The sequence below is a fragment of the Octodon degus genome, unplaced genomic scaffold (assembly GCF_000260255.1).
Source record: "Octodon degus isolate 3935 unplaced genomic scaffold, OctDeg1.0 scaffold00062, whole genome shotgun sequence".
Classification (NCBI taxonomy): Eukaryota; Metazoa; Chordata; class Mammalia; order Rodentia; family Octodontidae; genus Octodon; species Octodon degus.
Window position 1 is genome coordinate 9,462,718 of NW_004524638.1, and position 21,537 is coordinate 9,484,254.

At 39.5% G+C, this 21,537-nt stretch overlaps 1 protein-coding gene across 1 annotated transcript in view; it reads left to right on the top strand.

Annotated features, from left to right (window-relative positions):
- Positions 1-21,537, top strand: part of Atad2 (ATPase family, AAA domain containing 2) — a 74,274-nt gene that overhangs the window by 23,561 nt on the left and 29,176 nt on the right. Inside the window, exons 5-13 of the mRNA XM_023718815.1 lie at positions 165-267; positions 506-593; positions 2,013-2,234; positions 4,905-5,022; positions 6,638-6,742; positions 11,663-11,771; positions 12,737-12,852; positions 14,067-14,241; positions 15,109-15,197. Of these exons, the coding sequence (XP_023574583.1) occupies positions 165-267; positions 506-593; positions 2,013-2,234; positions 4,905-5,022; positions 6,638-6,742; positions 11,663-11,771; positions 12,737-12,852; positions 14,067-14,241; positions 15,109-15,197 (1,125 nt within the window). The remainder of the gene's footprint in view (positions 1-164; positions 268-505; positions 594-2,012; positions 2,235-4,904; positions 5,023-6,637; positions 6,743-11,662; positions 11,772-12,736; positions 12,853-14,066; positions 14,242-15,108; positions 15,198-21,537) is intronic.

Genomic DNA, 21,537 nt, shown 5'->3' on the forward strand with positions numbered 1-21,537 from the left:
ATTTTTGTGTATGGCCAGCTCAGCCCACCAGAGGGCAGGCGGGCTGGCATGTGGTGCTGGGGGATTGAACCGCAGTCCCTGTGCTTTGCTTGGCTTAGCTTGTTCTAAGTAGGTGCTTTAGACCACTGAGCCATCTCACCAGCCTTTTTTTGGTATTTTTAAAGCACCGCTGAAGCTGTACTTCAAAAAATGGATGACATGAAGAAGAGGCGCAGACAGCGACTGAGAAAACTTGAAGACTTGAGAGTGTATAATGAAACGGAAGAAGTAATTCATTTCTTTCCTTAAGAGGATGACTTCCTCTCCTTGTTGTTTCCTCTAGTATATAATCTATTTTGTTAAATGATTCCTTACTTTGTCCAGCATTTGATCAGTCAACTAATTACTGCTATGGTTTTAAGAGTACATAGCTATAAATATATTCATTTTAAGAAAGATTGGAGAGTCTTACTGAATTATTTGATGAATGCATGCTAAATGTTAATGGCTTTTGTTTGAACCTTAGGCCAATCTTAATATGTATACAAGGGGAAAACAAAAAGCAATTCAAGGAGCTGATGAAGAAACAACTGATAACCAAGAAGGCAGCATAGGTTTGTCCTTTCTCTTGTTTTGTTTTCTGAATTTGAATAGCTTTAAAAAGAAAAATAGGTTTATTTATTTATTTGCAGATCTGGTGACTGAACTCAGGCCCTTGCACTTGCCAGGGAAGCGCTTATTCTACTGAGCCATCTCCCCAGCCCCTGAATAGCTTTTATTTAGTAGGAAATAGCTTTTTTATTCAGGAGCTCTGGTGTACATGGTAGTTTGTCAGAGTCGAAGGATTGGTCATAACTTTTAAGAAGTGAAAATAAATGCTTTAAAGAGTGGTATGTTTGTTGTAAAAAGCAAAATCAGTAACTCTAAAGCAAATGCATGTCTGCAGACATCGTACATACATCTAAGTGACTTAGATTAAATGATTAAAAGTTTTGCTAGTCCCTTTATGACTTAGTAATATAATAGTTTAGTGAAATCGATTTTGGGGGGATGTGTTTTAAAAAGTTGATGAGGATCTTTCACTGTTGTCCTAAGTAAATTATTTGAGTTGAGCTCCTTGTAATTCAGTGACAATTGGGAGAACAGAGTGGAATGTCAAACTTAAGTTTAGAAGGCAGACACTAACTGAGGAGATGCTAAAACCTCTTACATTACCTCGGAAGGTTAAGTTTATTGTCCTGTGTTAGTAAAGTTCATAGGAACGTTGTGAAGTTTGGCTTGGTGTTCAAAATTTTTTCTGTGATCTTTTTTTTTTTTTTTTTCTGTTTGGTTGGGTCTTTTTCATTTTTGTTTTTTATCATTCTTTGACAGGGTCCCACTGTGTAGTTCATGCTGGCCTTGAGCTCACTTTGTAGCCCAAGCTGGTCTCAAACTTCCAACAATCCTCCTGCCTCAGCCTTCTAAGTGCTGGGATTGCAAGTGTGTATTACCACACCTGGCTCGTTTTTTTCCTTTACATATTTTTAGTTCTATAATTTTTTACTCTGTTTTTTCAAAAATCTGTTTAACATACATAAGAATGACAGATTCTTTCTGTGAATGATCTAAGAGTAGGTGAATTTTAAGAGATACTTTCTCCTGGCTGCCCATGTTAAGAATTAACAGAGATAGCGATTTGATTTGAAACTGTCTCGTTGCTGTTTATCAATAAAATTATGGGGAAAAAAAAAAGAATTAACAGAGAATACATTTTCAAGATGGTCTGGGGGCCGGCAAGATAGCTCAGTGGTCTGAAGCACCTGCTTAGGCAAGCGCGCAGGGGCTGCAGCTCGATAGCTGGTACCACATGCTGCACCAGCTGTTCCCACAAGGTGGACTGAGCTGGCCACAAAAAAAAGGTGCTAAGATGGCTTGCCTCTGTTTTCCCTGATTGCAATACTAATTAGCCCAAATCAATGGGAATTTCTTGTTTTGAGATAAAACTTGGTGACTGTGTTGGTGACTGTCCTTCTGGACATGTTGCTTAATTGTAGAATCATCTGAAGAGGGTGAACCCCAAGAAGAGGAAGAGGATGGTGAAGAGGATGAGGAGGATGATCATGAAGAGGAAGATGATGGGGAAGATGGTGATGGTGATGGGGAAGAAGACGATGAGGATGAGGAGGATGAGGATGAGGATGGAGAAGAAGAGAACCAGAAACGCTATTATCTTAGACAAAGAAAAGCAACAGTTTACTACCAGGCTCCATTGGAAAGTTAGTGGAAGAACATATATTTTTGTTGTTGTTGTTGTTGTTGTTTTTAATATTTATTTATTTATTTATTTATTTATTTATTTTGTGTGTGTGTGTGTGGCCAGCTCGGCCCACCAGGGGGCGGGGCAGGGCTGGCTGGCATGTGGTGCTGGGGATTGAACCATGGTCCCTGTATTTTGCTTAGCTTAGCTTGTTCTAAGTTGGTACTTTAGACCACTGAGCCATCTCACCAGCCCCATATGTTTTTTATAGACGATATTTATATTACCTTTATTTCTACTGGTCAGCCTTTGTTGTTCATTTTTTGAGACAGAGTCTCACAGTGCAGATCAGGCCAGCCTTGAACGCACTTTGCAGCGCAGGCTGTCCTCAACTTACAGCAGTCCTCGTCAGCCTCCAGAGTGCGGGGGTGACAAGTCATGCACCACCACCCTTGGCCTGCTTTTGTTTTTCTTTCTCATGCTTACATTTTGCAGCATACTCATGATTACTGTCTTGACCTATTTTAAATTTGCGAAACACCATTGTTCCAAAGAGGAGTTGATATTGGCCTCGAGCAAAGCAAATAATTGAGCTGTTTCGAAATTTCACGGGTCCTTTTAGATTGCATAGCTTTCTTGCTTCATCAATTTATTATTTTTTTTAATTTATTTATTTGTGTGTGTGTGTGTGTGTGTGTGTGTGGCCAGCTCAGCCCACCAGGGGGCGGGGCTGGCTGGCATGTGGTGCTGGGGGATTGAACCGTGGTCCCTGGGCTTTGCTAAGCTTGTTCTAAGCAGGTGCTTTAGAACACTGAGCCATCTCACCAGCCCTTCATCAGTTTATATAAGTAAGACTGCTGCTGATTTCTGCTAATGTTGTACCTCGACCCTTGTGCACATTTGCATTCACGGCTGACAGTGTGCTATGCGTCCACACATTTGTGGTTGTTTGTGGCCATCGATTTTTGGTCAGTTGATGCCTGCTGTATATATTTATTTTCTTTCTTTCCTTTTTTTTTTTTTTTTTTTTTTTTTTTTTTTTTTTTTTTTTTTTTGCAGAACCGGAGATTGAACTCAGGCCCTTGTGCTTGCCAGGGAAGTGCTTATTCCACTGAGGCCCCCCCCTTTTTTTTAACACATTTTTAATAGCAACCTTTTAGATCACATGTAGTACAATATGCATTACATGTTTGTAGTACAGTGTGACTTTGGTTTGCGAGCATGATTTGTTCTAGAAACATGCATGTAATCTAAAAGTATATCAAAGTGAATTTTTCTATAAGAAATGACGAGAACTCAGATGCTTCATTCCATAACCCAAAAATATTCATTTAAAAATGGTAGTGTAGTGGTCCCTCATTGTGGAGGTCATGTTCCAGACTCTCCTGCAATAAGCAAGTTATATATATTTTAGTATTTGTGCATAATTTAAGGCTTTATAAACCCTTCCCACGCTCTTACAAACCTTTCCCACACTTCTAATGTTTTTTTTTCTTTCAAATTTTGAAAGTTTTTTTTTTCCACACTTCTAATGTTCTTAATCATTTTTTAAACTCATAAGCCTGTGTAATTTTAACAATATACATATACTGTATGGTACTGCAAAATCCCATGATGAACAAAAAATTGTGTCATTTAGATTAACAGTTTTTGAAAATCCACAAAACTGATTCTGTGAAAGTCGAACCACAAAATAGCAAGGGACTACTGTACTGTAAGACAGTGCAAAATAATAAAGTAGAAAGCATAAAAAACAAGAAACAAATTAACCTGCACTTACCTTTCAAAACCTTTGGTTGGTGTGAAGAAGATGAGAAAAGAGGGTTACTGTGTACGAGGACTTTTGCTGTCACCAGTAGAATCACTGCTGTTTACAGCTCCATGGACTCTTTCTTGCCTTCCAACTTTAACAAGGAGCCTCATCCATGACACTTGGTTTTAACATTTTGAGGATTTCCTGCTTGTACTGCTACAGCCTTATTTGGGTGGTGCTTTACTTTGCTTTTGTTTTCTGAGGTAGGGGCTTGCTAGGCATTTCAGGCTGTCCTTGAACGTGCTGTGTATGTAGCCCAGGCTGGTCTCAAACTCACAGCAGTCCTCCTACCTCAGGCATGTGCCACCACGCCCAGCATGATTTTTCTACAATGTGCAGTGTTCCCCACTTTTCACACATCACCCTAATCACATTTGAAGTGAGGGGTCCTTCCTTTTTCTTTTCTTTTTTTTTTTTTTTTTTTTTTTTTTTGTGGAACGGGATTGAACTCGCCCTTGCGCTTGCCAGGGAAGCACTTACTCCACTTACTCCACATCTCCCTGGCCCCTTTTTCTTCTTTTTTTTTTTTTTTTTTTGCATCCTTTTTCTTCTTGTCTGCAAGTGAAATCTCCATCTCATTGGTGTTGGAGACGGTCACCCACAACCCTGCAGCAAGAAAGAATCATTGACTTAGTTCTGAACTTGTGGTGTTCAGTGTCACATACTGCTTGTAACACTGCTTGTTAAACAAGTTGAAATTTATTAGAAATACTTGCTCATCTTGGGGAACACAGAACAAGTTACTGTAAATGTTTATGATTCAGTAAAACCTTGGTCTGCGAGCATAATTTGTTCTTCTACAAAAGGTAGCAGCGTTGTAGAAACTCAGATAAAGAAAAAATGATATATTTCTGTGCTCCATGTGTTTTTTCATAGAACCTCGCCACCAGAGAAAACCCAACATATTTTATCGAGGCCCAGCTTCTCCTGCAAGACCAAGATACCGATTGTCTTCTGTGGGACCAAGAAGCCCTTACTGTAAACGAATGAACAGGTTCGGTTCTGAAGTAGTGATCGTTTTCTGTTAACAGTGTGCCTCTGCTAGAGCAGGATTCTAGAATCTCTTGACTGAGTACATTAGGATGGAGTTCTAGAGTTGCTTAGGTGAGGGAAAACCTCTCTGTGCTGTTAATGTTCTCGTTTGTACTGGCAACTAGTTTTGGCTTTTGTCCCCATAGGTAGGAAGCGTTAGTAACTACCTTGGTAAGGTGGTGTGTTTCATTGTCCCATACTTGAATAATAGCGCTGCCACTGACTGTGTACTGTATTCCTGGCTCTCTGTTAAGCATTTTTGATAGATTGTTTTATTTAATCCTTAGAGTACAGGTTTAGTCTTTTTTTTTTTTTTTCATATAGCACTTTGGGCATTTTTTTCCAAGTTAGATTTTGAGTTACATAGTTAAGTCTCAGGAGGTAAATCCATGATAATTTCTCATTCTCAGTAATGAAAGGTTTTCTGTGTTGGTCAGCCTGGGTTCGAGCTTAATTCTCATGCCTCAGCCTCCCAAGGCTACTTATGTGTGTCTCCCTGCACCAGCTGATGCCAGGTTTTGTGTTGATTTTAGGAAAATGATGGGGACATGAGCAGATGTGGATGTGTGCGTTGAAAATTATACCTGAAATGATGTGGTTTTTGCTGTGTAGAATAATAACCAAGAGCCTAAACCCATGACTAAGACTGTCTAGGTTGAGAGCCAAGCCTGCCTGCCTTTGGGGCCTTTGGCAAGTTACTTAGCCTCTGTTTTTATTTGCTTCTTAAAAATCTGCATAACAGAAACAATAACATGTTTCATAGTATGTGATAATTAGGTAACTCATCTAAAATAGTATCTGGCATAAGTATATTTTGTTATTTAAAATTTCAACTAAAGTCAAACATTGAAAATCTTAAGTTGGTCTACAAGGTTTTGTTATTGTTTGCTTATAACTTCATTGACTTGTGAAATAACTGAAATCACCTGTATAGTAATGTATTCACTATGAAATTTGGGGACATACTGATACAGGTTTGAATTCTGACACCATCAGTAATAATGATGGTGTTTGAGTTAACTGATGAGCCATGTTGGCCCTGGCTGTAAGGTCATCCCACTAACAATGCACTTGTTCACAATTGCAGTTAAAATTGAGATAATATGTTAAGCAGCTACAGGTGATGATGATTTTTTGTGTGTGAGAATTTGCAGCAATTTACTTTTTTTTTTTTTTTTTTGCTATTACCAGGCAACCCGAGTTTGGTATTTTTATCTTTTATTGTAAGAAAACTACTGTAGAGATAAAACTTAGCCATATTTACAAAGTTGTTAAGTGATAAAGTTGGGAGTATATGGTTGATGTTATACTATACATAAAAAGACATCTTTTTTCCTACTACTTTGCTGCATTTTTATTTTTTGCTAGTGCTAGGAATCCAACAGTAGGGCCTGATCTCATCTTTTCAGAGTTAGTTGCATTTCGAATTATAATTCCAAAGACCGTAATAATCTCCTCGCCACACACACTGTCCCTTGTTTCTGTACTGGGGATGAACCTAGGATCTTACCACTATATCCCCAACACCTTCTTATTTTTCAGTAGGCGTTTCTCATTTTCTTCTTGCCCTCTCTTAGACGAAGGCACGCAATCCATAGTAGTGATTCTACATCTTCTTCATCCTCTGAAGAGGAACACTTTGAGAGGCGCAGAAAAAGGGGCCGTAATAGAGCTATCAATAGGTGAGTGCCATACTGGCTTTATAAATAAACTACCAACTATGTTTTTTAAAAGTGTTAAGAAAATAGAACAGTTTGGAAGTAGGAACAGGTTGGCTAATAAAGAAGTTGTACGCAGGCTAAAGTATAAAACAGTAAATGTGCTGTGGGAGACATCCGCAATTGAAGCTGTACCGTAGAGCAGGTGGTGGTGATTCCTTGCCAGACCATTACGTAGCCCACAGTGTACTTTGTAACACTGACTTGAAATATTTTTTCACTTGAGATAAGTCTTCCACATACAATGGATTCTGGATTTATTATTTTCATAACTCCTTGTATGAGTCCATATATACTAATCACCTCATTTGATTTTTTACAGTAATTATATGAAACTGGTCTGGAGTTACTCTCATTTTGTTGTGTCCCTGGGTGAGACTGGGGCTCCAGCCCACCCTCAGGTTTTCCTGGCCTGTCTCCAATGGAGAAAGAGACAGGAGACAGTGCAAAACAAGAGTGAAGTTTATTGAGAGAAGAAAGAAATACAAAGTGACCTCTGAGGAGTGAGGGCCTCTGAGCTGGGTAATTGCTGACTGTGGGCAGCAGTCCTGTATTTATGGAGTTGAAGTGCCTTTTGCTCATCTCCACAGATTTTTGTTATGACTAATATTAAGGGTGAAGGACTAATTAATCTGGCATGAAAATTTCAGTTCAGTCTACTCTTGGTGTGGTGGCATACTCTTGAGCACTTTTGGCCAGATCTGTTTGAAGTTAAGGGCTGGTGAGATGGCTCAGTGGTCTAAAGCACCTACTTAGAACAAGCTCAGCAAAGCTCAGGGACCGCAGTTCAATCCCCCAGCACCACATGCCAGCCCGCCCCGCCCCCTGGTGGGCTGGGCTGGCCACACACACAAAATAAATAAATAAAATTTAAAAAAAAAAGAAGAAGAAGAAGTTAAGAGCAAAGAGCCAGGGCCCAGGGAGATAGCTCAGTAGAATAAGTGCTTGCCTGGCATGCACAGGGTCCTGAGTTCAATCCCTAGTACCAAAAAAAAAAAAAAAAAAAAGAGCAGAGAGCCAGCAGAGTGATTTGAAGCATTTTGCCAGAAGGGAAGCTCTAGTGGAGGTTTGGATTGCAAGGATGAAATAAAGGAGAACGTTGGTTGTTAAGAACATGACAATGAAAAATGAACTGAAGCTTTTCACCTGAAGATAAAGAGTATATTTGAAATCCAGGAGATTTCTTTTTTAGTCTTGCCATGCCTTGTTAAAAGTTATCAGGAGGGCCGGGGATGTGGCTCGGTGGCGCAGCACCTGCCTAGTCAAGTGCGAGGCCCCGAGTTCGATTCCTGGTACCAAAAGAAAATAAGACCAAAAAAAGTCCCTTTGGAAAAGTTATCAGGAAGTCGGGAGAATAAGTGCTTACCTGGCAAGCCCAAGGGCCTGAGTTCAATCCTTGGTTCCACAAAAAAAAAAAAAAAAAGTTATCAGGAAGTAAGGACTGTGTTTGTAATGATTCTTCTTTTTTAAAAAAATTTATTTATTTATTTATTTTTGTGTGTGTGGCCAGCTCAGCCCACCTGGGGGCAGGGCTGGCTGGCATGTGGTGCTGGGGGATTGAACCGCGGTCCCTTTGTGCTTTGCTAAGCTTGTCCTAAGTAGGTGCTTTAGACCACTGAGCCATCTCACCAGCCCCTATTACGTGTTTTAAAAAATTATATTCTCACAATACCTGTATTATTACCTCAATTTGGCAAATAAGGAAAACAAGGCTGAGATACAAACTTTCCTAAGGCCACTCAGCTATTAAATGGTAGATCTGAGGTTTAACACTATATTCTTTAATGATCAAGCAAGTATGCATAGTTTTATTTATTTATTTATTTTTATTTGTGTGTGTGTGTGTGTGTGTGTGTGTGTGTGTGTGTGTGTGGCCAGCTCAGCTCAGCCCACCAGGGGGCGGGGGCTGGCTGGCGTGTGGTGCTGGGGGATTGAACCGCGGTCCCTGTGCTTTGCTAAGCTTGTCCTAAGTAGGTGCTTTAGACCACTGAGCCATCTCTCCAGCCCTGTAATGATTCTTTTAATATGATTTTAATGTCATTTTTAGGTTATGTTTGTAATCAGTATAATCAGTCAAATGATTGTTTTAACCTTATTAATTTTGATTACACATTAAATATTTTGCCTTTGGTACAAGAATGAGTGGAATGAATTGTTTATATGTAATCATTTTATTAATATAAATTTGAATAGACCAAGACATGTTAATTTTTCACAAATGTGCCGTTAGCGTATAGGTCAGGAAATCTGTCTGGTTATGACTGGGAGTGGATTGTCATAGATTGACAACTTGTGATCAGCTTGTAACACCCAGCTGAACTGAATCAGTGTGGCGCTGGATATGGAAGGCCCGCCTCAGGATTGTTGCTGGCTGCATAAAGCCTGGCTGGCTTCCTCATATGAACTCTGCTGTTCTCATTGTCAGAGGAACACAGGTCCTCGCTGTCACTGCGGATGGCTATGGTACTTTTCAAAGGAGCTCTGGTCTTTACCTTGAGGGTCCCTTTCTGGCATTAGTGCAGATTCCTCAGTCTGTTGGGCACAGATTCTTCCCCTACTGACCTTTGGGCCTTCCCAAGTCTGGAGATTCTTGATACAGACTTGCATGAGGCAGGGTGGTAGGCACTAGGCTGCTAGCTGAACTCACGCCGGACATTGCTGGGAGATCCAAGGCCCTCAACTGGATTCTTTGGGCTGCTAATGTGTGGACAGATTTCCTGGATTCTTTTGTATAAGACTTGCTAGATGACTATTATAATACACTCCTATAAATTATATGTACTGTATTGTTTCCCTTGCAGACCCTAACTATAAGAAGCGATATCTTTCATGTATTAGGATACATAAAATATTAAATTTTTGATTGTTTTCTTTTGTTCAGCAGGACCAATAGAAAACGTGAAATTACATTTGTGGTTTACTTTTTGTGTCCATTGGACTACAATGAATTAAATCATCTAAAAGCTCTATAGTTTATTTATTGTATTTTTAGGGAAGGGTCTACAGGGTGTTCAGAGTTTCACTACTGATGGGACTCGTAGTGATCCACCTGTTTACAGCCTCCCAAGAGCTGGGATTACAGTTGCGCGCCACCACACCCAATCTCAGTTGCTGTCTCAGCGTGCCCCAGGGGCAGTACTGGCATGGCAGGCCTGGGGATCAAACCCTGGCTCCTGTGCCTGCTTGTAGGTACTTTAATCTGCTAAGCTATTTGGCCAGCCCAAAGCTCTATGATTAGACTTGGGGTTTTTTTTTGTTCTTTATTCATGGAAATTTGAACAAAGAAAACTAAGAGACTTATCTGTGAATGTGTTGGCATAGTTTAAAGATAGAGTAGCATTTTAATTTTTTTCAAAATGTGATATTGTTGGGCTAGAATGGTGATATACTAAATGTTTTTCAAGAGTTAAGTATCTTTTTTCTTTTTTTTTTTGGCGGCTCAGCCTGCCCTGAGGGTGGGGCTGGCTTGGCATTTGGTGCCAGGAATCGAACCACAGTCTCCTGAGCCTGCCTAAGCTTGCCTAAGCAGGCACTTCAAACCACTGAGCTATCTCACCAGCCCCAAGAGTTAAGTATCTTAAGAAGCAATAATTGAAAATTTGTGCATCTGACATTCCATAGCATAACTTCCTCATGGTGTTGCTGCCTTACAGGGTGGCAAACTACATTTAGCAGTATTGGGTATTTCAGGATAGCTAAGGAAAGAGGAGTTTTCTCTCCCCTCCCCCCAGTACCAGGGATTAAACTCAGGACCCTGTGCTTGCCTGGCAAATGCTTATTCTACTGAGCTATCTCCTCAGCCCTCATGAAGGAGGAATTTGAACATTCCACTACAAAGAAGTGATAAATGTACTAGGTGATGGATTTCCTGGATGCCCTGATTTAATCTCCACTTACACATGTATTGAAACATCACACTGTAGCCTGTGAACATACAGTGATCAACTAAAAATAAAATAAACAAGTTTCTCGTGATTGAGGATAGCATGAGTTACCACTTGAGGCAAGCATGGTGTGCCTGTGCTTGCGTTCAGTTGCAACAGTCATTCTTTGCATAGGCATTCCTTGTAATCCTGTAACATAGTCTTCAGCCTATAGAATGAGCCGCTATTCTAGAAAACTGGAAATACATTGTTGGTTGAGAGGGTTGGCCGGTGAACTTTGACTGTTTTGCTGAGAGGTAGTTAAATGGAGAGAATTGTTCAGACCTGGAGACAGACTGCTTGCACTGGATTCCTATCCTCTTCCTAGTTGGGTGATGTTGGGCAAATTCCCTACCCTTTGTATGCCTCAGCTCTTCTCCACGATGAGAAAAACTACATCAGAAGACTCCTATGAGGACAAATGACTTAATATGTGTAAAGCGGGCCAGGGAGATGGCTCAGTAGAATAAGCGCTTCCCTGGCAAGCACAAGGGCCTGAGTTCAGTTCCTGGTTCCACAAAAAAAGGGTGCGGGGGTAAAGCACCTAAAACTAAAGGAGTGGGCTGGTGAGATGGCTCAGTGGTCTAAAGCACTTACTTAAAACAAGCTTAGCAAAGCACAGGGACTGCGGTTCAATCCCCCAGCACCACATTCCAGCCAGCCCCACCCCCTGGTGGGCTGAGCTGGCCACACACACACACACACAAATAAAATTAATAAATAAATAAAATAAAATAAAACTAAAGGAGTGCCTGGCAAAAAATTTATGATAATCACTCTGTTAGACACAGCAGTTACATTTACTGTGTTAATTCCCTACCGTGAATTACTTTATGTACTTATGGTATCTTGATGACCAGATACTTTCATTTGATTATTAGAAAATGATCACTTCTAACATGGAATTTGGGGAGGAGGGTGATTTGATGAGTGTGTTATTTAAGATATTTATATATTATAGGTGCCTCCCATTAAATTTTCGGAAAGATGAGTTAAGAGGAATCTACAAAGATCGAATGAAAATTGGAGCAAGCCTTGCTGACGTTGATCCAATGCAGCTGGATTCTTCAGTGAGTGTTATTTTGAAATATACACTTAAACTATTATGTTCTTTATTGCACTTTTATTTATTTGAAATCAGTGAGCTGGGTGTGTTGGATCACATCTATGATCCCAGCACTGGGAGGGTGAGATAGGAGACTTACAGATTGAAGTCCAGCCTCAATGACTCAGTGAGACCCTGCCTCAAAATTTCAAAGTAAAAATTGTAAACAGCGGGGGGAGTAGTTTAGTTCAAAGGCTCTATGTTCAATCCCCAATAATAAGGCGGGTGGGGATTTTTTTTTTCTTAGCAAAAACTTTAATATTTATATACTTTTTTGTTTGTTTTTTTAGCACAGTCTTGCTGTGTCGTTCAGGTCAGTTTTGGTTTTTTTAATGTATTTAGTATAGGGTCTACAGGGTCTCACTGCACAGATCAGACTTGTAGTGATTCTCTTGTTTTCATCCTCCCAAGTGCTGGGATTATAGGCTTGTGCCACCACACCTAGTCTCAATCAGCGTTACAGCATGGCCCAAGGACAGGGCTGGCATGGCAGCCAGCGTTCGAAACCCCGGCCCCTGCGTCTGCCTAAGCAGGCACTTCAGCCTGCTGAGCTATCTGGCCGGCTCCAGGGTAGCTTTGAAATACGTAGCTTAAACTTTCCTTGAACTCACTGCACTCCTCCTCCCTCAGCCTCCAGTGCTGGGATTACAGGCGTTTTTGCTTTTTATTTTTGAATCTTTGACATAACTAAGAGATTTATCAATGAATGGATTGGTATAGTTTAGAGATAGAGTAACGTTTTATTTTTTTTCAAAATGTGATATTGTTGGACTAGGCATGGTTATGTACATCTGTAGTCCCAGCACTCAGAAGGCTGAGGCAGGAAGATTACCTTGAGTTCAAGGCCAGCCTGAACTATGTAGCAAGACCATGTCTCAAAAGAAACAAACTTTTTAATGTACCATAGTTAATATTCTCTTCCATTACCAGGTACGATTTGATAGTATTGGTGGCCTGTCCAATCACATTGCAGCTCTAAAAGAAATGGTGGTATTTCCATTACTTTATCCAGAAGTCTTTGAAAAATTCAAAATCCAACCCCCAAGGTAATTTAATTATACATTCCATTTTAGCCATAGTGTGTGCTATGCTATTCATATACCTTTACTGATTAACCCATTTTTAAGTTTTGTTTTGTTTTGTTTTTATTTTGCGGTACCGGAGATTGAACTCAGGACCCTGTGCTTGCCAGGCAAGTGCTTATTCTATTACTCGCCCACCCTGATTAACCCTTTTTTAAATCTAGTTCTTGGGGCTGGGGGGATGGCTCAGTAGAATAAGCACTTGCCTGGCAAGTGCAAGGGCCTGAGTTCAATCCCCGGTTCTGCCCAAATAAATAAATAAATAAATAAATACTAGTTCTTGAATCTTTTTCCTTATATTGCTTTTCTCTTTGACACCTACTTCGGACACATTGGTTTTAAGTTATCAAGCTTTTTGGGCTGGGGAGATAGCTCAGCAGAATAAGCACTTGCCTGGCAAGCGCAGGGTCCTGAGTTCAATCCCCGGTACCACCAAAAAAAAAAAAAAAGTAAGCTTTTTCTTTTCCTTAGAAAAGTAATCAATCACAGCTAAACACTGATAAATTTTGAAGTAAATATAATTTAAGAAATTAAAAGATTAATAGCAGAAATATCTGAGGATAACCCACTAATATCGTAGACTGCTAAACAGTGTTACATTGTTTAATTGAATTCAAACACCTATAGTATTTAGATACCAACAGAATATTCACCTCTTACAGGACAAAAGTAAATAAATAGATAAATAAGATAAACAAAAAAGGATACAAAGGAAAAATCATTTTGTATTTATATATACAAAATAGGAAAAATTTACAGCTACTTTTGCTTAATTCAATGAGAAAGAGGTGTACTCACAGTGTTTGGACAGAATATCCTGTCTGCTTCTTGTACTATGGATAACCACTAAGAAGATAACAATGTACAGTGTAATGATTATCAAAACTATCCTATTAATCAACTGTGAAGCTGTTTCATTCATATTTATTTCTCAATAAAATTAAAAATTAAAAAAGAAATATTGGAAGTGCCTAATTTTCACAAACTTAGACAAGCTCCCTGAATTTTCTGTTATTTTTCCCTCCTTACAATATATACTTCCTATCGAAATCAAATTGTATAACTATTTTTCAATTGCCTTACACCTTTTAACTCAGCAAATTGATGAAACTGGTTTCTGGTATTTGTTTCAGTAGTCTTTCAATGTAATGCTAATCTGTTTAACATTATCTTAACAGAGGTTGTTTGTTTTATGGTCCACCTGGAACTGGGAAGACTCTGGTTGCTAGAGCCCTTGCCAACGAGTGCAGTCAAGGGAATAGAAGAGTGGCGTTTTTCATGAGGAAAGGTGCTGACTGTCTGAGCAAATGGGTAGGGGAGTCTGAAAGACAGCTTCGATTGCTGTTTGATCAGGTATAATGTTACAGTTCATATTGATCTCTAATCCCTGTAGATACTAATTGAGTTGCTTTCTATAGAAATTAGCTGAAGAATTATACCAAAACATCTTTTAGAATATTTTGTTTTATATGTCAAAATTATCCTGACTTTTAATTCACAGTTTTATATTCTTTGAGTCTTAGGTCTCATACCTAGTGAGAGGTGGTAGTCTTGTACTTAAAGGGACAATTATGTCTCCACTGGGGAGTCAAAGACCGGTCTACCCTACAGGGCTTTGTGTTGACCACACATTGTGAGATAATACATTTTACTCTCCTGAGACATACTGTGTAAAAGCTTTCTAAATCTTTGGAATTCTCTTAAGTTCTGTTCTTTATCTTGATTGAAATACATAGAAAGAGGGCTGTATTCACTCTTCTTTCTCTTCACAGTTTTTAGTAGGTCTTTGTGGTTGGTTTGTTTGTTTGTTTTAATTTGAGACAGGGTTTCACTATGTAGTATGGGGTACTACTTATGTAGCCCAGGCTGGCCTCAAACTCACAGCAATCCTCCTGTGTCAGCCTCCAGAGTGCTGGTGTTACAGGGTGTGCCACCACACCTGACTTTTAGTAGATTTTTGTATATGTGTTTGTGTTTGAATGCTTCCTGTTGAAAATGCAAATAAAACTAACCTATATGTTATAGCTTTGTCTAGGTTCTTAAAACAGTTGTAAGTATTTTAAATTTACAAATCAATTGTAAGCAGTTTTGAATAGTCTTAACTAGTGTATGTTCATATTTATAAATCACATTCTGGAGCAAGTTTAAAAATAGGTAATACTGAATTCAGATTCAAGGCTTTTTATGATAACATGTGAATGACACTGGCCCTGCCTTTAGGCCTATCAGATGCGCCCATCAATTATTTTCTTTGATGAGATCGATGGTCTGGCTCCAGTGCGGTCAAGCAGGCAAGATCAGATCCACAGGTAATGCTTTCTTGGTGACACTTGTACCTTTTTCCTATATTTGAACAGCGTCAGTGTTATGTGAGAGAATGTTCCATTGTGAAAGAAAGTGTACAAGTAACACACCCTTTTTGGTACCAGAACCCTAATACATAGTACAAAAAAAGGTGAATATTTTAAGTTAGTATATTCTAAATAAGCTTTAAAGTCTTGGTTATAGACAATTTTAACTCAAGATACAAAGAAATGTTCACAGGCCATGGGGCAAGTGAGGTGGCCCGTGGTTAGTAGAGGGTTTGGTGGGCTATGGGGCTGAACGTCCTTGCACACGCACTTCACCAGCAGTTGTCATTGATGCCCCATCCTATTGTGTGCAGAAACCAAGACTTGAGCAACAGATCTTTGTGCCCAAATGTTACATTCAGAATTTTAAACACCTTAAATGCTGCCAACTAGTTTAATATATTTTGAAGATCTTGCCTGGATCAATCAAAATGTTAGGACAATATTACATGTTCAAAATTCTAACATTAGTGCCACCCATACCCACCCATGGAGCTGGAACCAAGGGCCTTACCTTCTACGTTGATTGCTCTACCACTGATCTATATCCCTGGCCTTTTTTTTTTTGGACATAGGGCCTTGCTAAGTTGCCAGGCGAGGACCAGGTATATAACTCAGCAGCCTAAGTGCCTTCTGGCAAGTGCAAGGGCCTGAGTTTGATCCCTGGTACCTCAAAAAAAAAAAAAGAAGAAGAAGAAGAAAAGAAAAAGACGGGGGGTTAAGTTGCCAGGCATTAATTAACCTGTAGTTCTCATACCCTAGCCTCCCTAATAGACAGTTTTACAAGCATGTATCACTGCTCCTGGTTTAGCTTCTGCATATAAAGATGAGGAAACTGTCTTTTTCCCCATGATAAGTACCCATTCAAGAGAAAACATTTTCTACAACTACTTTCCATCTTTTTTTTTTTAAACCAGGGTTTAAACTCAGGATCTTGCACTTGCCAGGCAGGTGCTTATGCTGGTGAACTATCTCCGCAGTCCTCGCTGTCTCATCTTGAATCTAAATTACTTGTTCCAATTTGGCTTTTAACTTTTCAGAGCTTTTTAAATAGTCTCATGAATTATTTGACCCTCAAGCACGTTTGTGTACTTTCATATGTGGCAATTTTATTTGATATGTAAAGTAGATAAATAAGCAGTAATATGATAGGGTGGGTTTTGACTTGTCTGATATTAAACAATATTTACTACAATAATCTCATTTACTTGGGCCAGGGAGATGGCTCAGTAGAATAAGCACTTCCCTGGCAAGCGCAAGGGTCTGAGTTTAATCCCTGGTTCTGCCAAAAAAACAAAACAAAAGAAAACAAAATAATCTCATTTACTTGATGAAAGATGACTTCATTTATTGAATAAATTGAAATATCAAGTACCATGGTAAGGGGGCCGGGGAGATAGCTCAGTAGAATAAGTGCTTGCCTGGCAAGTGCAGGGTCCTGAGTTCAATCCCCAGTACTGCAAAAAAAAAAGTACTTGGGCTGGTGAGATGGCTCAGTGGTCTAAAGCACCTACTTAGAACAAGCTAAGCACAGGGACCGCGGTTCAATCCCCAGCACCACATGCCAGCCAGCCCCGCCCCCTGGTGGGCTGAGCTGGACACACACACACACACACACACAAACAAATAAATAAATAAAATAAAAGTACCATAATAAATACTTTTGTCTGTATATGTTAATGATCACAAACTTACATATGACACATATCAACCACTCGTTATTGTATAGCATCACATTTACATTACACTAAAAGTAGAATTCATTGTATTCATAGAGAAAACATTTAGCAATAACTGTCCTCATTCTGTAGTCAGGTGAATTAAGTACAATACTTAACTTTATTTGGGATTGTTCTTTTTTTAATTGTAGGAATTTTAGAGGAAGTTACAGTTTTACCAAGCAGAAGTATACTTCAAATATATACATATTTAAGGCAGATTTAGTAAGGATTTCTTTTGTTATGATGTATTTGGTTGTTGCAGGGTTTCACTATGTAGATCAGACAGGTGATGAGCCTCCTGCTTTCAGCCTCCCCAGTGCTGGGATTACAGGCATGTGCCGCTGTACCCAAACTCCCTGGCCAGCTCAGCCCACCCTGGGGATGGGGCTGGCATGGCATATGGTGCCAGAAATTGAAGTGCACTCCCTGAGCTTGCCTAAGCTTGCCTGAGCAGGTGCTTTAGTCTGCTGAGCTATCTTGCCAGCCGTTGTTTTGGTTTCGTTTTGGGGGGGGTGGGGTTTTTTTTTTGTCTTTGGTTTTTTCAGTACTGGGGATTGAACTCAGGACCCTGCGCTTGCCAGGCAAGTGCTTATTCTACTGAGCTATTTCCCCGCCCTTTGGTTTGGTTTTTTGCCACAAACTTAAAATCTAATATTTTTTTTAAGACTTTAGTGTATTAAAAATGATTAAATTATGTTCTGTCTGCTCTACGATTTTACTGTACTTTGCTATTCATAATAAATACTGTCGTATAGTAATGGGAAATTAGATTTTACATCTAAGAAGAGAAAGATGCAAATATAAAATTAAGTGAAAACCCTAAAATATTTACTCTGAATTGGAAATAATATGAGCTGCAGATTAATTTTTTTAATAAGGAAAATTATTTTTATGTATTTGGTACAGGGCCTCACTATGCACATTGGACTCATAGTAATCCTCCTGGTTTCAGCCTTCCCAGTGCAGGGATAACAGACATGCACTACCATGCCCAGTCTTGGTGGCCAGCTCAGTATGTCCAGGGGATGGGCCTGGTACACGTGCTTGCCTAAGCAGGTGCTTAGTACAAAGCTATCTCACTGGCCCTTGAAAATGTAATTAATTGTGAAAAGTAAAATGATCTAAAAACAATCATAGAGGTCTGGGGAGATGGCTCAGTAGAATAAGTGCTTGCCTGCAAGTGCAAGGGCCTGAGTTCAATCCCCGGTTCCTCCAACATAAATAAATAAATTAAGGGGGCTGGTGAGATGGCTCAGTGGTCTAAAGCACCTACTTAGAACAAGCTTAGCAAAGCACAGGGACTGCGGTTCAATCCCCAGCACCACATGCCAGCCAGCCCCGCCCCCTGGTGGGCTGAGCTGGCCACACACACACAAATAAATAAATTAAAAAAATAAATAAATTAAATAAATAAATAAATGCAATTATAGTCTAGTAGCAATTAAGGTCTCTTGTCCCTGGAATGTGGTCTTTAAATACTAGAACTCAAGAGATGACAGATTGCAGCATAGAATTGGAAATGAGCAAGAGAAACCTGGAACATCTTGTGAGGCCTACAGTCAAAAACAAATGGGCTCATTTACAGTGATCTGAAGTGCTCACACTCACTGGGGCAGTCTGGATATCAGAAATGGTTGTTACAGTGGACTGAAATGCATCCAGTCCAGAAAATTCTTGATATTTAATGATGATTTTTTAAACCTTTTTGGCTGCCCCAGAGGTTTCTGGATTATTGATCTGTGGCTGTGAAAACTGATGAATGTGAAGAATCAAACACTTCTTCCTGTCCTATAAAGAGCATAACTCAGGATAATTCAATAGTTGATGATGAAAAAAATTAATTCTGTGTAGGAAAATCACACCTGAGAAACATTTGGATTGGTACAAAACAGTAGGTCTAGCCCTGGAGTTTTAACTACTGATAAATTCTGCCCTGTGCACATTCCCCACTCCCTTCTTTCAGAGATATGCCTGATGTCTGGTGACTTTTCGTCTTGTTTTTAAGACAGGGTCTTGCTGTGCAGTTGAGACTGGCCTTAAACTCACTGTTTAACATAGGTTGGCCTTGAATGCACAACCATGCTGCCTCAGCCTCCCATGTCTGAGAGTTAAAAGAGTGTGTCACCTCTCCTGGCCTGGCAACATTTTAGATTAAGAGGCTGATTACTAGTATCTAACAGGTGAAGGTCAGAGGTACTTAATATCCAACCCTATACATGATAACGTGCTATGGCAAATAATTTTGTGGCCCAAAACATAAGTAGTTCTAAGGTTGAGAAACCTCGTTCTGAACAGTAATTATCATTGGCTGCTAAAACAAAGATAGAAGTGCTAATAAGGAAAATCTTTTTCTTCACATTTTCTCTCTTTTTTTTTTTTAACCAGGAATCAAAATCAGGATTTTGCGCTTGCCAGGCAGGAACTGCACTGCTGAGCAATATCCCTGGCCCCATCACCTCATTTTTTAAAAATATTTTTATTCTGTATTAATTGTATAACATACTGAATTTTAATATGTATAGTGTATACTGATCATTTTCATTCTGTTCTCTACCCTTTAAACTCTGCTTTCTTCCCCTTATCCTTTGTTTTCGTCTAATAGCTACATTTCTCTTTCCATGTCATCCTTTTTAGGTTTCACATATTAGGAATACATTATACTTGTCTTTTGGTGTGTGACATATAAGCTTAAATGATTCCTCATTTCATCCATTTTCTTGAAAATGACAAATTTTGTTCTTTACATCCCTGTGAAACTCCATTGTGTATGGATACAATGGAGTTTCTTTATCCATGATGGAGGAGTAGGTTGGTCCCATATCTGAGCACTTTGGTACTGTGAATTGTGCCACATATGTATGATTGTGCTTGTATAGGGAGTCTCCAATTTACAGACTTAAGTTGTAAACGTTCACAGGTGCACTTTATAAGACTTGGTTTATTAGACTTAGGAACAAATCGAGATTAGGAACATTCTCCTGGAATTCGTTCATAAGTCAGGGCTTGCTGTATCCCGATTACAGTGGTGGCGAGCCTTTTAGAGACAGTGCCCAGACTGCAGCCCACTTGGTTATTGCAAGTGCCAACACAAACCTGAACCTTTGAGGTGTTAGTTTAGAAAGGACAACTCGGATGTTAACATCTTTCATATTGAAAACACAATAACAAGGGCCGGGGAGGTGGCTCAGTAGAGTAAGTGCTTCCTTGCCAAGTGCAAGGACCTGAGTTCATTCCCCGGTTCCGGGAAAAAAAAACAAAACACAATAACAGATCTTTCAATAATAAAGCTTTATTTTTATTTTTTTGCTTTTTTTTTTTCCTATACTTTTATTGAGAAACAAATAGCAATGAGATAGTTTCAAACCAAATTGGTAGGACTAAAGCTTTTTATTGAAAGGTGTAAAAGTTTACATTCAAGGTGCTTTTAGACAACTAATATGATCTTTGTGGTTGTATGCATGCTGATAATTTGGCAAAGCTTGGCTTATACTTTGTTACTTTAAAAACAACTGTGCAGGTCATCAGTTAGTCTGTTTCTTGTGTCAAATGTGGTATAATCAAAGCTGAAAACAGCTGTGCACAAGCATAAGAAGATCCAAACAGAGCGAGAAAAGCAATCCCAAGTGCTTGCGTTGGCTTAAAATTATTTGATGGAACATTCCACACTTTAAGGAGTTCATTTTTAGAACTACGAACTGCACATGTATGTCTTTTGTCATCCTTTCAGTCTTCTCTTTTTTTTTTTTTTTTTCCTTACGAAACCAGGGATTGAACTCAGGCCCTTGCGCTTGCCAGGGAAGCGCTTATTCCACTGAGCCATCTCCCCGACCCCTGTCTTCTCTATCTTAAGTGTTGTGCTCAGGTCATAGAATTTGTTTTTCCACATAGAACTTTTTTCATATTCCAATACCTCCATTTCCAGATTTCTAAAATCTTGACTTTACAAAAAAATTAAAATAGACAAAAATTTGGCTATATTTGGAGGAGAAAACATAGGGTTGTCTTCATCTTAGAGAACTACAAAACTGTCACTAAAATTCTTTGCAGCTACTACAATGTTGGAAAATTGCTTGTAGATTTTCTGGTGTATAGGATTGTCTGCTGCAAATGTAGAATTTTCTTTCTTTTTTAAAAATGTATTTAGTACAGGTTCTCGCTATACAGATTGGACTCATAGTGATCCTCCTGTTTTCAGCCTCCCAAGCACTGGGATTACAGGTGCGGGCCACCATGTCCAATGTCAATAGCTGTATCAGCACACCCTGGAGGCTGGGCCGGCACAGCACCGGGGATCAGACCCCGGTCCCTGTGCCTGCCTAAGCAGGCATTTTAGTCCACTGAGCTATCTGTTCGGCCCCCTCAAATGTGGGATTTTCTAAATTGTAATTTTAGATTTGAAAAATACCCTAGCTGCCCCTTTTTCTTTTTCTTTTTTAATTTATGTATTTGATTACAGGGTCTCACTACCCAGCTCAGACTCATAGTGATTCTCCAGTTTTCAGCCTCCCCAACGCTGGGATTACAAGCGCATCACCAGGCCCAGACTCAGTTTCCTGGACTCAGTTACTGGATCAGCA